Source organism: Ambystoma mexicanum, chromosome 8 (assembly GCF_040938575.1).
Source record: "Ambystoma mexicanum isolate Mex_15411 chromosome 8, UKY_AmexF1_1, whole genome shotgun sequence".
NCBI lineage: Eukaryota > Metazoa > Chordata > Amphibia > Caudata > Ambystomatidae > Ambystoma > Ambystoma mexicanum.
Window position 1 is genome coordinate 475,282,809 of NC_090929.1, and position 14,903 is coordinate 475,297,711.

At 50.0% G+C, this 14,903-nt stretch overlaps 1 protein-coding gene across 1 annotated transcript in view; it reads left to right on the forward strand.

The window, feature by feature from the left end:
* The first annotated feature begins 1,225 nt into the window (after positions 1 to 1,225).
* The window catches only part of PUSL1 (pseudouridine synthase like 1), an 867,171-nt gene continuing 853,493 nt past the window's right edge, over positions 1,226 to 14,903 (forward strand). The window contains exon 1 of the mRNA XM_069610102.1: positions 1,226 to 1,317. Within this exon, the coding sequence (XP_069466203.1) occupies positions 1,259 to 1,317 (59 nt within the window). The 5' untranslated portion in view covers positions 1,226 to 1,258. The remainder of the gene's footprint in view (positions 1,318 to 14,903) is intronic.

The window sequence follows — 14,903 nt, forward strand, 5'->3', positions numbered from 1 at the left end:
AAGATATTGCTCTTCTCTTCCTCTTTCTTTCTCCCACTCTAACCTCCTCCTTCTCTTCTCTCCTGCTTCCCTCCCTCGTTCTCTTCGCCAACTTGCTCAGTTATCTGACTGGTCGCCTAGTGCACCTCCAGAACCTCACCGGACCCAGGCTCCCACGCTAGTCCTGCACTTGCCTCCGGGCCTTCGCACTCTGCCTTGCACTACTGCACTCGGAATACGTTCCATGAGAGTGGCATCCACTCTGCACTTAACCCTGCCCCTGCTGGACTGGGCACACTTGTGCCCCCCTTCCCTCGCACTTCTGTCTGCCCACTTGCACGACCTTGAATGTACTAGGTTTAGCATGTTTCTCCTCAGTAGCTTGTTATGCCTGCATGCATAGGTGCATTGATGACCAACCGTTTACCTTGTATGTTCCCCCTCCCCTTTTTCCTCCACTCTTTGTCACGCACTTATACTAGTAGAAATGCCCCAGCCTAGAATGCTAGTTATTTTTTTAGATCATTCAGAATCTTCAAGGCCTAAGAATGACGATGATATCCCCTTGTTCCCTTCTCGTCTTGAAGCGCTTCGAAGCACTTCACTTGTGTATAAGCGCTTTACAAATAAACTATTACAATTACCCTTGGTATCTGTCTGTTTGGGCCTGGGCTACCTTCCTGTGTTCTAGTTTAATCTTTGGTACGACTCAAAGCTAAGTACTCGACGAGGAAGAGGGATGTGGAGATAATGCTCTGATTACTTACCAGCAATCTTCTTTACTCGTAGTCTTACTCTTCCTCGTACCCGTACAGACGTCACTCCTCTCCCACCCTGGGGTGAAGGTGCCCATATCTCTGCATTTGGACTAACTACATATTTGTGGGTAAGTGGGAGGTTATAACTCCTATGAAAGGATGAACCATAGGAAAAGAAAGCTCGGAAAAGAGTTCCTGGGAACGCACTCAAAGGAAAGTAATGTGACGAGGAAGAGTATGGCTATGAGTAATGAAGATTACCAGTAAGTAATCATAGCACCCGGTCACCCGCCTGGTAAGAGCTAGGGAAGGACTGGATCTGTTTCAGCCTCTGAGCAATGTCCGTGTACGTGTCTCACCAACCGCTTCTTTGTGGTAACATGCTCCTAGAATGATCATGTGGAAACTTGACGTGAGGAAAAGAACGGAACTCATGTCATGTGACGAACGACGTTGCCAAGGCCGTTTTTCTAATAGGAACAAGTCGCACAACGCATGGGTTCAGATATTCTCTGTGCATCATGAGTTCTTCCGTGGCCAGATATTTAATTCTCTTCCAGTATTGTGGTACGAGGTATAGGTATGTGGCCGGCATTTTTATTCCCCCATCAGTGCAGAATCCGAAAACGGCCGAAATTGATTAAAACGAAGGTCCACGTTTATATGTATGGGGTTGGGTGTCTCAGCCTATTAGTGTTTACTATTTTAATACCTTAAAAAATAAAAGATGTGCACACGTTATGCTTCCTGCCTCCAAGTGGTGTAAAATATTAAGATTTGATTTTCATATTAGCATAGCGTCTTGCTCACATTAAGTGTTTTTCCTTGGGCAAGGACGCCAGTTATTTAGGATTGTCGATTTCGGAAATATCCACAAACTAAAGACTACCTCGAACACATTTGGAGATGTAGTGACTTTATAGCACAATGAGATCCGTTTTCTCAGGAACTAGCCTGGACATGCCTGTATTATATGCAAAATCCACTTCTAATTTTTGTGAATACAATGTGCATGTTGACGTCATAAAAAGAGGTAAAACCCAGATTACATCCATTGTGAAGACATTTGCATACGGTAGAAAACTGCTGCTGTAAATCTAAGATGATCTCTGTGAGCAGGTCGGGTCTTTATTTACTGCGCCACAAATCTTCTCTTGCGCCCAGATACCTCAGGGTGTGGCGCGCTTTATAAATAAATAAAACAAACAATCAAATCTTTGTGAACTTGGCCTTTCCTGTGCAAAATGTGATCATATTCTTGACATGCGTATAGTTCCCTAAGGAGGACGCACACACAGAGAGGTTTGCAAACACGTCTTTATTCTGGATGTACAAACCGTTAACTGGCGCTCTCCGTGCCTTACCCAGAACTCCCCATTCCCCCAACAACAACGTCACTGGGCCCCGCCTCTCCAAGGGCGGGGGTTGCCTTTAACCCTGGAGTGGCTGGTAACACCACCCCCGGACAATATGTCCGAACATTAACTTAACATTCTTCAACTAGTCGCGCAGGCTTCTTGATTATACGGCGTGGCCTCCCATCACGAGCTTCTGACCTCGAGGTGTTCTGGGCTTCTGTGTTTTGTTCTGTCCCTCCGGGATCTCCCTCAGGAGGGGTCCATAGGTCTTCTCTCGGGATGCATGATTCCGGGGTAACAGGTCTTTGAGGTATCTCTCTATCTTCCCTCTTAACGTAATGTTTGAACTGCTGACAGTTCCTAGTTATGGCTTTGTCTTGATACTCAGCTGTCACCATCGTCCCTTTCACTGCAGTGACCCTCATGGGGCTAGGGGCAAAACGCAAGTCTGTCTTCCTTGACATTGGTTGTTGTACGAGAACATCATCACCTATTTGGAAGTCTTTCGGCACTGCTCTGCGTTGGGCATCAGTGTCCCGTTTAGCCCTTTCTTTCCCTTCTGCGTCTCTTTGGAGGACATCTGCATCTGTGGGCTCGTCGACTGACGGATTCTGCGGGATGCGAGTGCGTACTTCATAGCAGAACATGAGCTCGGCCGGTGTCTTGTTCGTGGCCTTGTGTGGTGTGTTCCGATAGTCTTTCAGGAGTCGACATAGTGCTTGGTGCGGGTTGACTGCTTCGATTCTGGCCCTCTGTATTGTCTTTTTGATTGACGCCATGAAACGTTCCGCCATCCCATTTGCCTGCGGGTGGCGCGGAGTCATTTTCATGTGATTAAATCCTAAGTGCTTTGCCAATGTCCCAAACTCGTGTCCACAGAACGGTGGTACGTTGTCTGATTTGATTACTTTGGGGATCCCCCACTCGCTTAGTACTTCTTCCAATACCGCTTCTACTTGGGGGAAGCTGTGGTGGCAACCTTTTTGACTATCGGAAATCTAGAATGTTCATCTATCATGAGTAGGAGATAGTCACCTGCTTCTGTGGGTCCATAGAAATCCATGGCTACCCGTTCCCATGGACGATCAGGTACCTGTGTGTGTTTTAACGGTGGAGGAGTTTCGGCTGGTGATGTGCATTGGCAGGCGTGACAGTTCTTCACCCACTCATCAACGGCGGCATCTAGGAATGGGAACCAGACATGGCACCTCAGTTTTTTTGTGTGTTTTCAGCCCCATTGTGCACCTCATGGGCTGTGCGACAACCTCACTCCTTAGAGTGGCTGGGATGATGATCTGGCACCCTCTGAGTAGGATGTTATTGTCCTTTACAGCCAATTTATTGTGCACTATAGCCAGTCTCTCGATTTCTTGCTTACTCACCCCCGGGTGGGCCAACATTGCTCTCCGGTGGCCTCTCCATTTGCTGGTCATCATGAAGCTGATAGCGAGAGCAGTTGTGGGGTCTGCGGCCGATGCGGCAGCGACCGTCTCAAGTGACAGTGCCGGTGGTAGAGAGTTCGATGCGATATATATTGCACGTGTGCCACATCCCCTTTTCGCGTTACCAGGGCTCCGACCTGGTGTCCCGACAGGTAGTCAGCGGGGTATAGTTCGCCGCCCGGTTGGTGGATGATGTCGTTGTATTCTTGGAGGCGAATGCCCCAACGCTCGATCCTCAGGGGCATCTTGGTGTGTGGGTTCCCGAAAAGGGAGAGAAGCGCCTGTTGGTCCGTGATTAGGGTGAACTTTTTGCCGATTAAGAAGTTGTGAGTGTTTGCACGCCTAGACTGCGGCCAGGCTCTCCTTTTCTGCCTGGGAGTAGTCCATTTCTGGGGTTCACAGGGCTCTGCTTGCGTAGGCAACCATGTGCCTGGGGTTGACATCTGTGCCGCTGGTCTGGGCTAGTATGGCTCCTAGGCCACCCGAGCCTGCGTACACAACCACCTCGGTGTGCCACATCGGGTTGAAATAAGTGAGGCGGTGAGCCTCGGTGAGGGCCTGCTTGATGTCAGTAAAAGACCGTTGACATTCAGGTGTCCAGTCAAACACTGCAGCTTTTTGTAAAAGTCTCCTGAGCGGCTCGGTGAGGGACGCATAGTGAGGTATGTATCTCGCACAGTATCCCGCCATGCCTAAAAAGGAGCGGACATCTGCGACCTGCTGAGGTTCACTGAGGTTGGTGATCGTGTCGACTTTGTCGGGATCCGTCATCATCCCTTCACTGGAAAAAATGTGTCTGAAAAATGTGAGCTTCGTTTTGCTAAAACGGCATTTGGCAATGTTGAGCATGAGGCCGGCCGCTTGCAGTGCTTCACAGGTGGCATGCAGTGCTCAGTCGTGAGATTCCTTTGACGATCCAAAAACAAGAATGTCGTTGCTATAATTCAGGGCTCCACGTAAGGGTCTGATGATTTCGCGTATGGCTTCCTGAAAGATCTCAGCTGCGGATGAGATCCCGAAATTCAGTCTGCTATATCTGAATAATCCATCATGCGTTGCGAATGTCGTGATCGCTCTGGAGTCGGGGTGCAGCTCCAGTTGATGGGAACCTTGGATCAGGTCGAGTTTGGAGAACATCTGTGCGTTGTTTAGCTTCACTATCATGTCCTCAATGCACGGACCTGGATGCCTCTCGCGTTGGATAGCGGTGTTAGCTACCCTCATATCTACGCACAAGCGTATCTTGCCTTCTTCTTTGGGTACAATCGCGAGGGGGTCACCCATGGCGTCGGTCCTGTCGCTGGTTCGATGATGCCGTCGGAGAGCAGTTGTTGAAGTGCTCTCGACACTGCCTCCTGGAGGTGGAAGCCAACCCTTCTGGGGTGTTGTGGCACTGGTCTCACTGAGGGGTCTATGTGAAGTGTGATAGGGGGACCCTTGAGTTTCCCCAGACCTGTGCATAGCTTTTGGAATTTCCGTGTAATGTCTTCTTGCGTGATAACGTTTTGGGGTTCATTGCACATGATTGTACCGATTGAGTCTGTCGGGTTTTGTTTGTTTGATGTTCCGGTGATGGTGTCTCCCGCCCTTATGTGGATTTCAATCAAGCCCAGACGAGAGGCTGTATGATAGCTGAGTAGGCACCGACTCCTGGCAAGTGAGCCAATGACATGGATGGTAGTGTCCACTTGGTGGCCGTTTAGGAGGAAACGGCGTGTGAAGTGCCCCATGGTCTGCAGAGGTGTGGCAGCTCCCCACTGAAAAATTTGTGAATGTGATGGGTCGAGAGCTGGTGGGTTTGGTATCTTGGCATAGTCTTGCTCACCCATGATATTTACAGTCGCTCTGAAATCTACCATCAAATGAAATAGGAAGTTTCCCATCTTGATCGGGATCTTAGGGGCCTCACTGGCTTCCTCTTTGTCGAGTATGAGGTTGACTAACTCGTCTTGGTTGTATGGGTCATAATGTGCGTTATAGGCGGATGTTGGAACGCCCTGATAGAATTCCTCAGCCCTGTATTCTTCGGGTGGGTTATCATATTCGTCTATTAGGTATCGAGACTGATCCGCTTGGTCGGGGATTGTCAGATATCCTGGTTCTTGGTATTCATTGATGGCTCTCACGTATCACCGTTGCTCTTGTTGATAGTATCTTGGTTGTCTATATTGTGGAGATGGTGGCCGGAATGGTGTCCTGGTGGGCGCTTGCGTGCGCGTCGGGGGAAACGGTATTCCTTCTCTGCACACTGAATGAAAATGTCCTTCTCTCCCGCAGTTTGTGCATCGTTGTGATAGAGCTGGGCAAGACCCTGAGTGTGGAAAAGTAATTCCACAGCGATAGCATTGCCTCTGTTGACGTGGGACTTGTGGACCTTGCGTTCTGTATGCGTGTGAACCTCTGTCACCCTGGCGAGGTGGCTGCATGGCGGCAATGAGTTCATTGGTGTCTTGTTTGGGGTTGCCGGTGCCGCCCATGGATGCGGCTTGGGTGTCGACCCTTTCATAGATGCGAGCAAGCTCGCTGACTTTGGGAATGGTGAGGGTTTTTTTTAATAGTTGTTTTTTTGAGTGTGGGGGAGAGACAGCCTTCTATAACCCTCAGCCGTATCGCCTCCTCGAGGGAGAACGCGTCGAACTGGCAGTGCCTCTTTCACCCTTAGGCGGGTTATGAATTCATCCACTGTCTCCTGTGGCATTTGCGTACATTGATTGAATAGGTACCTTTCGTTGACTCGATTCACTTCAATGATGAGGAGTTTATCTAGTGCTTTGATCAGTTCTGAGAAGTTGTTCTGTTCACCTGAGGGAATTGTTTTCACGATAGTCTTAATTTCTCTGCCTACTAAATTAAGAAAAATGTCTCTGATGTTGGGGGAGTCACCATCTCCTAACCCCCTCACAAAGTGCTGAAAGTCCTCAATCCATTCAATCCATCTGGGCCCTTTCGTGGCATGGGGCGTCATGGTGAATGGCGGAGGCATCCTCAGCTGTATGGATTTTGCTGTGCGGGCAGGCTGGGGGGACGCAGGATTGCTCATGATTTGTGTTTAGTAGATGTTCTACACACTTCACCAGCTGGTGGATGTCAAGGTGTCCTGCTTGTGGGAGCTTGGCTTTGAGTGTACAGCTGTTGTTTAATCAGGCGTAGGTGTGTTTGTGCCGGCCTGCCTGGCCTGTAGTGCTATGGCGACCTATATGGTCTGGGCCTCCAGGTTTGAGAAGATAATCCACTCACTGGTGCATGTGTGAGCTGTAGCAGGGAAGATCCATGTGGCACGTGCTGCCCATTAAGTTGTATATATGTATAAAACTGATCGTCTCTGCGGCAGAGCGTTGGTCTTGCGAGGAGGAAGAATGCCGGCTCGTGCGTATGGAACGCGTGTCCTTGGAGGGCCTGGCGGACTGCCAGGGCTTGGCGCGCTCTCTGAGCGCTCACAACTTCACAATGCGTGGGGGGAGTAGGAGGCTCTGCGGGTTGCAGTGGATGGGCGTCGCGGCTGCTTGTGCAGCGAAGGAGGGGACCTGGCGGGTCGCCCCAGTCAGCGCACCCGCGCTGGTTGTCGAAGGGGGAGGAGGCTCAGCGGGCAGTCCGAACGCCTTAGCAGTGCAGTGACAGCTAGAAGGAGGACTCATGCTGTGTGCGGGAAACTACCTCATTGCCAGTGTTGCCTCTGACGGGGCAAAGGAGGACGCACACACAGAGAGAGGTTTGCAAACACGTCTTTATTCTGGATGTACAAACTATTAACTGGGGCTCTCCGCGCCTTACCCAGAACTCCCCGTTCCCCCAACAACAACGCCACTGGGCCCCGCCTCTCCAACGGCGGGGGCTGCCTTTAATCCTGGAGTGGCCGGTAACAGAGATCCGTTTGCTCAGGAGCTAGTCTGGACATGCCTGTATTATATGCAAAATCCACTTCTAATTTTTGTGAATACAATGTGCATGTTGACGTCATAAAAAGAGGCAAGCCCAGATTACATCCATTGTGAAGACATTTGCATACGGTAGAAAACTGCTGCTGTAAATCTGAGATGATCTCTGTGAGCAGGTCGGGTCTTTACTGCGCTACAAATCTTCTCTTGCGCCCAGATACCTCAGGGTGTGGCGCGCTTTATAAATAAATAAAACAAACAATCAAATCTTTGTGAATTTGGCCTTTCCTGTGCAAAACGTGATCATATTCTTGATGTGCGTATAATTCCCTTATGTAGTGCAATATAGCAGGGCTCCTGGATATGAAAAACAAATACTCTGATACCACCAGTGAGTGTGGTCATACTTACCATGGGGCCGGCGGTGAGCGCACGGCCAGCCTCACAGGTGCTGGGGGGCCCAGCACCCGGTTGGATTGCGGGGTCACCCGGAATTAGTCGTTGCAGGCTTGGACCCAGATAGGCCATGGGGGCATGGCCTGTGTGCCAGGGACACCTTGGATGCCGCGAGCATCCAAGTTGGAGGGTTCCTGGGGTGGACCCAGGGCACCAGGCTAATCCGGGGGGGGGGCAGAGCAGCAGGGACCTGCAGGACCGTGTGTGGGCCTGCAGGTCTGTAATCACACAGTGGGGGCCTGCAGGACCGGAATGAGAGACTGAGTCAGCAGTTCCATTGTTGGAGTCTGCATCCATGCTGAGGCACGTGCATGCAGGAGTTCTTCCTTTTATTAGGTCGAGCCATGACAGAGTCAGGGCTCATCTTAAAAGGGCAATACACTTGGGAGGGTCACACATAACACTCCTTAAAAGGGCAACACACTTGGGATGGTCATACATAACGAACAAAGATCAATGTTACTGAAACCTAAACTGATTCCCCCCGTTAAAGAACAATAATACGTAGACCTCTTTTAAATTGTAGGGTAGACGAATCATAGGATAGATCAATGATACATACATAGGGACTCAGGAAGTTACAGACATATTACACATATGAAGCACTCTACACATATTCATTGGGTGACATTCATGGTTGGCGACCTGCTAGTGGTATGTTGGCAGTTCCAACACATTTTACAGCTTTGGGTAAGTGGAACTTCAACCACTGAATGACACCATTGTTAGCTGCTGGCACCATTTAGAGCATGCCTACAAACTGTGGGAGCACAGCTTTGCACCTGTTTTAACTGGGACCACTTTAAGCATATAATTTACATGCAGGCTCACAGCATCTGAACACATATTTACTGAGTCTTCTTCAAGCACTTGCAGCACTGCAAGAGACCAGTTCCCTTTGCTTCAGTGTCTGTTCAGGGTAGTCACTAACACAGGTCAAAGGTCCGTTGATGACACAGAACAAAGACCGGCAAAGCCGCACCTGGGAGCACCAGGGGCCACATTGGCTTAATCCCTTGATGTTGGGGCAGGCAGCGAGACGCGGGTAGCAGGGCGTCTAGGCTGCACCATATTTCAGCTCCCCCAGGCGGGAATGCCTCTGGGTGTTGACAGGGCAGGGTGTGGGAGCATGCTACTCACCCCTCATCTCGGCAGGAGGTCTTGTGGCATACCTCCTGACCTGGTCACACAAGCACTCTCATGGTGTGAGAACTGCAGCCAGGTAGGTGCCTTGCGGTGCAGAAAGGGCTGTCCACTTGTCAGTCGGGAAGTTGCACTTGGTGCTATTCAAATTTGGGTGCGTTTCCCGCATCCAAAATGACTGAGGAAGAAAACACTAAATGTTATTTGTTCTAAAATATCATTTGTTTTTTCTTCCTGCAGCCATACCCCTATCCCACCCACCCCCTTACTTACGTGTTGGCGGCAAACTTCGCTGTGTGCTGCCGACTTGCTTTGTCCCTGCGACACTAGTTCCCAATCACAGAAGTGATTGAGAACAGGTGTAGCTGGATCCTTTTTTAATTTTTTTTTTTACTTTATGCAAACGGGTATGGGAGACACCCCCGCTGACATGGTGAACAAGGGTGCAGGGGACACCCCGCACCACTGCTCCTCTTGTTCATCATAGTGCCACCGAATGGGACATTTGATCACATTTTTCTGCCGCTCGAACTTTTAGGTTGGCTGAAATTTGATCTAAATCGTTTTTGGTGTTCTTCCCAAGGCAGCAGGAGGCCGCTCTCTGTCTCTCCCTCCTTCATGCAGGAGTCGCTGCAATAGATGATGGGGCAACGGTCCTGGCCATTTCCAGCTGCTCATTCCCATGGCAGGAGAATTAGGCAGGTGATGTCCCAGTTCAGGGGCTGGCAGAAACCTGCACCTGGGGCCACATCGGCCTGGTCTAGGGATATTAGGACAGGCAGGGCACCACTAGTGGCAGGGTTAGGGCCACTTGCGGGCTAGGCAGGGCGATACTCGTGGTAGGGTGTTGGGGCCACTTGCAGGGCATGCAGGGCGACACTAGTGGCAGGGTGTTGGGGCCACTTGCTTCTTATTTAGCTCCCCCCTTCAGGCAGAAGCTGCATCCATTTACTGACGCTGTTAACACTGCTCCAATGCACAGGCACACAATGTTCACCTTATCACCCCCTCCCAGGCTGGGGTTGTTGGCATGATACTGAGGGTACTTTCCCTCCCACAGACAGGATCACCGCCGGCTGGCCTGGGATCTACAGAGGGCCCCATATGTTGTCAATTTTGCTGACGTGCAGCGACTTTGCTACTTTCACCGCCAGTGGCCCAGTATTACTGCAGGAGAGGTTGCCGGCAGATCAGATTCCTGCCCGCAGTATCAAGGAGGCGGGACCCTGATAGGCCACGGGCAGCCAACTGGAGCATACATTATTCATCGCCCAGCGGCCGGGCCTTCTTAGAATCAGCATGGCTTCTATTTTCCCAGCTCCGTTACCAGAGTTCTCTCATGTTCACTGCCGCTCGCCTGGCCCGGGATCTTGGTGAGGGCTTCGCCAGGGCTGCAAACTGGAAGATCCTGTTGCCGCTTGCGGTGCGGGCTGGCTCTCACCTTCTCCTTTGCTTGGCGGGGGCTGGCCTACAGACCCATTTCACACTCCGGCAGAAGATTTCTTTGTTCATTGTGGCAGCGCCGCCAGCACCACAATCTCCCTCCATACTGCGGCAGAGGCCGATTGGCATCTTCGCACTGCGCTCTCCTTCTTGGGGGCACATTTCTTCTCTCCGGCGGGAGCAGGCACACAATGAGCGGCGCATGCCTCAGGGGCTACATTTGATTCGGGGCTCTGATCCTGAAGCTAGGCATTCTCTCCCATGGCAGGAGCAGATCACCTGATGACACTCGATGAAAGCTGCAAAGTTCTGCGGGCTGACCTCACCCCGGGCCACACGAGCACCCTCTTCACAGAGGGCCGCAGCAAGGGAGGATCCGACGGCAGGGCCCTAGGCATTGCATTCTCTCCTTATCACGGCAGTGAATGCCGTTCCTCCTTTCCCCCTCAGGCGGGTGACCCCACCGCAGGGGTACTTCTCCTTGTTGCCATTATTGTGGGGCTGGCGGTGGACACATGGTCGGCATCAGGTGGTGGGGGGGCCCAGCACCTTGTTGGATTGCTGGGGTCACCCGGCTTACAGTCGTTGCAGAGCGGGGCCCCGATAGGCCATGGGTACATGGCCTGGATGCCGGGGCCACCATGGATGCTGGGAGCATCTGGGATGGATGGTGCCTGGAGTGGACCCAGGGCAACAGGCTGATGCGGGTGGCCCAGACCAGCAGGGACCAGAAGCACCGTGACCACACGATGTGGGCCTCCAGCCCAGGTCACATGGTTGGGGCCCGCAGTCCCGGAATGAGAGACAGAGTCAGCAGTTCCGTTGTTGGAGTCTGCAGCCATTCAGAGGCATGTGAATGCAGAAGCTTCTTTTATTAGGTTGGGCAACACACTCAGGAGGGGCACACATAATATTCCTCCTTGAAAGGGCAACACACTTGGGAGGGTGTCACATAACAATACTAATAGGGCAGAGATCGGCTTGGAATGATGTTAAATGTTAAAGGTATTTGTACCGCGCACCGTCACCAACGGAATTGGTCCCCAGGCGCTCAGGCGGATCTCTAAACGATAAAGGTGGAATGGGTTTGTAAGGTGAAGAAGGGAGTAGGATAGTGAGAGGAGTGGAGTTCTGTTGGCAGTTTCAACTCAGTATACACCGGGTGCTGAGCTTTGGTGCGGGTATCGGATCGGAGTCAGTCTGCGTGTGCTGTTGTTCCGGCTTATGTGTTGTTGCAGTGTTGTGAAGTGCGTGCGGCTTGTTGTGCGAGAGATGGTTGTGTGAGTTTTTGAGTGAGATAAGTATGCAGAGTTTGAGCTTATATTGGTTCGTGGGTTACTTGACCTTTACCATGCTAACATTCACAGTTTTGTCTGGGTGTGGCACTTGTTGGCCCTCACGTTTCCATCTAGACGCGGCATAGGCCCATGTTTAGGACATCCAGGTGTGGTCATGCCAACATTATTCCCACTTTTATCTGGATGCGGCGCAGGCTAGTGTTTAGAGACCCGTCCAGGTATGGGCATGCTAACATTCACAACTCCATCTGAGCGCCACTCAGGCTGGTGTTCACAACTCTAGGTGTGGCACATGTTAGCATTCACGTTTTTCTAGGCACGGGCATGTTATCCTTCAATCGATCCTATCTAGATGCGACGCAGGCCAGCGTCTATCTAGATGCGTATGGATATGTTCGTCCGGTATGTACGAGTGGGGGAGTCACTTGAGGCTTTTGTCTGGGTCTAGGTATGTGGTCCGTGTCTGCAGCCTTCCTTTGTGGCTATTTTCCATGATGTCTTATGCTCTGTCGGGTGGTTGGTTCTTTGGTTTGAGTGTTTGTCCAATTTGAGAGTGGTCGAGATTGGAGTTATTTTTGTCATGGTTTTAATGTCTGGGCATTCTAGTGCGTCTCCGTTGTGGTTATGCTTTGAAGAGCCATGATTTGAGGAGTTTCCTGAATGCTAGGTGGTTTGTTGTATATTCTTAGGTAGGTCATTCCAATGATGGCGCTCCTATTTAAAAAAGCAGATTAAATTCATCCTATAGACCCCTGCCCCTGATAAATGTGGACGCAAAATCTTTGCGAAAGTGCTGGCAAACCGTATGCTACCCATCACGCCATTATTAGTATACACAGATCAAAGCGGATTTATTCCCCAAAGGTCCACTGCTCTAAATTTGCGTAGGCTATTTGGCATAATGTCACAGATTAACCCGAACAAACAAGCAGTGGCAATCTCCCTTGACGCTGAGAAAGCGTTTCATTCGGTCTCCTGGGAGTATTTGTTTTTGGTGTTGGAGGCATTTGGGGTTGGCCCATATTTCATTCAATATGTCAAGTTGCTTTATACAGCCCCATGCGCGAAGGTATACACGAATAGAACTATGTCTCAAATGTTTGAACTGGGCAGGGGTACCAGACAGGGGTGCCCCTTCTCCCCTATCCTTTTTGCTTTGACAATTGAACCCATGGCAGCGGCGATACGGTTGAGGCATGACAACAGGGGCATAACGCTGAAGGGAGCCACCCAAATAATATCATTATATGCGGATGACACGCTACTCTATGTTCGAGAACCCGATAAAAACATTGTTCCCATCATGGCAGACATCAACGAATTTGCAGAATACTCGGGATACATGGTCAACAGCTCCAAATCAGAAGTGTTCCCGCTCACCCCCTCCACAAAATGCCCAGCTCACATGTGTGGCCTTAAGTGGTCGGAACACCCATCAGATACCTTGGGGTGCTGGTCTCTTGCAATAAACAAACATTATACATTGATAATCACGACCAGGCGCTGCATACACTTAACATTAAATTGCAGGTCTGGAGGCGTCTTCCAATTTCATTACACGGTAGAATTGCCATTCTTAAAATGATTGTACTTCCGAAACTACTATACTTATTTGTAAATATCCCGATATGGCCGGGGAGAGAGTTCTTCTCTAGACTTTGCTCCATGGTGGTGTCCTTTCTGTGGAACGGGAAGACAGCCAGAATCAGGTGGGAGAAGATGACAGAGCCATATGAGAAGGGGGAATAGCTGCACCAGACTTTGAGCTTTATTACACTGTGTCACAAGCACAATTTGCAAAGTACTGGTACGATGAATGTGACAACTCCCCTCATACGCAAATAGAAGAATACACCACCGAGCCCACGAACATCAGGTCAGTGATTTTTAATACTAGACATAAAGACTCTTGCGAATTCGACCCCGTGAGTTGTACGGTGAAAGCCTGGGGAGCAATATACAAAAGACTGAAAATAGAGATCCCATATAACCCCGATATACCCCTGTGGAAATACCCTGACCTTGCCCCCACGTTTGATACCGACATACAGGAAACCTGGGACCCTGGTATGGAGATGAAAATAGGTGACATGTACATGGGGAAGTTTTCGACCCTTGAGGTGTTCACTAGGTGCATGGGAGGTGGGCAGCTCAAGACATTGCAGTATTATCGAATGAGATCTGCATATCAAAGACGCTGGCCGTCATTTCCAGATGAACCCCCGTCCCACCCGTGCGTGCGGCTGGCCACTACACAGGGCGGGTTGGGAATTTCCAAACTTTACAAGGCAATACAGACTCATTCCGTTGTGGTAAACCAGGTGAGGGAGAAATGGGAAACCGACATGAAAATGCCAAACCAGAAGAAAAGTGGGCAAGATACTGTGCGCTTACGAAAAAAGTCTCCCTTAATGCCGGGCTTCGTCAAATACAGTTTAAAATTCTAAACAGACTGCATTATACCCCTGCTAGGATAGCTACATTCACGCCTGACGACCCAGGCAAGTGCCCCAAGTGTGGGTCCCTGGCAGTGGGGTCCTATCATATGTACTGGGAGTGTCCAGCCGTGGCGTGGTTCTGGGAAGGAGTTGCGAATATGCTAAACGAAGTCACACAGATCCCCCCGCACTTGACCCCACAAAAATACTTATTCGGTGACATCGGTAAATGTTCCGAAAAAATCAGAAGGATGTTTAATGTGTCATGTGTCATAGCTAAAAGATGTATATTGAAGGCATGGAAGAGCCCGGCCGCCCCCACAATGGACACCTTCCTATAGGAGTTAACCTACATAAACGAATGCGAGGAGGAATATGTACTGACCCAATCGAGCATGAGCAGGCCAAAAGACATCTGGGGCCCATTTAGGGCATACCTCTGTGATATGCTATCAGATACTGAAACACTATTTAAATGACAACTGTTAATCATTTAACGAAAATATTGTTATGTATGCGATTGTATATTGTGTTCACTGTGTGCTAATGCAACTGTCGAGACCATCAATAAAAATATGTTTAAAAAAAACAAAAGCAGATTAAATAGCATATCGTTTTAAAGAGATGTCTTGAACCGTGCACGGATCACATAATCAATCAACCTGTTATAACAATACGTTGAGTAGAAAGAGTATGATAAGCAGCTGTATTTT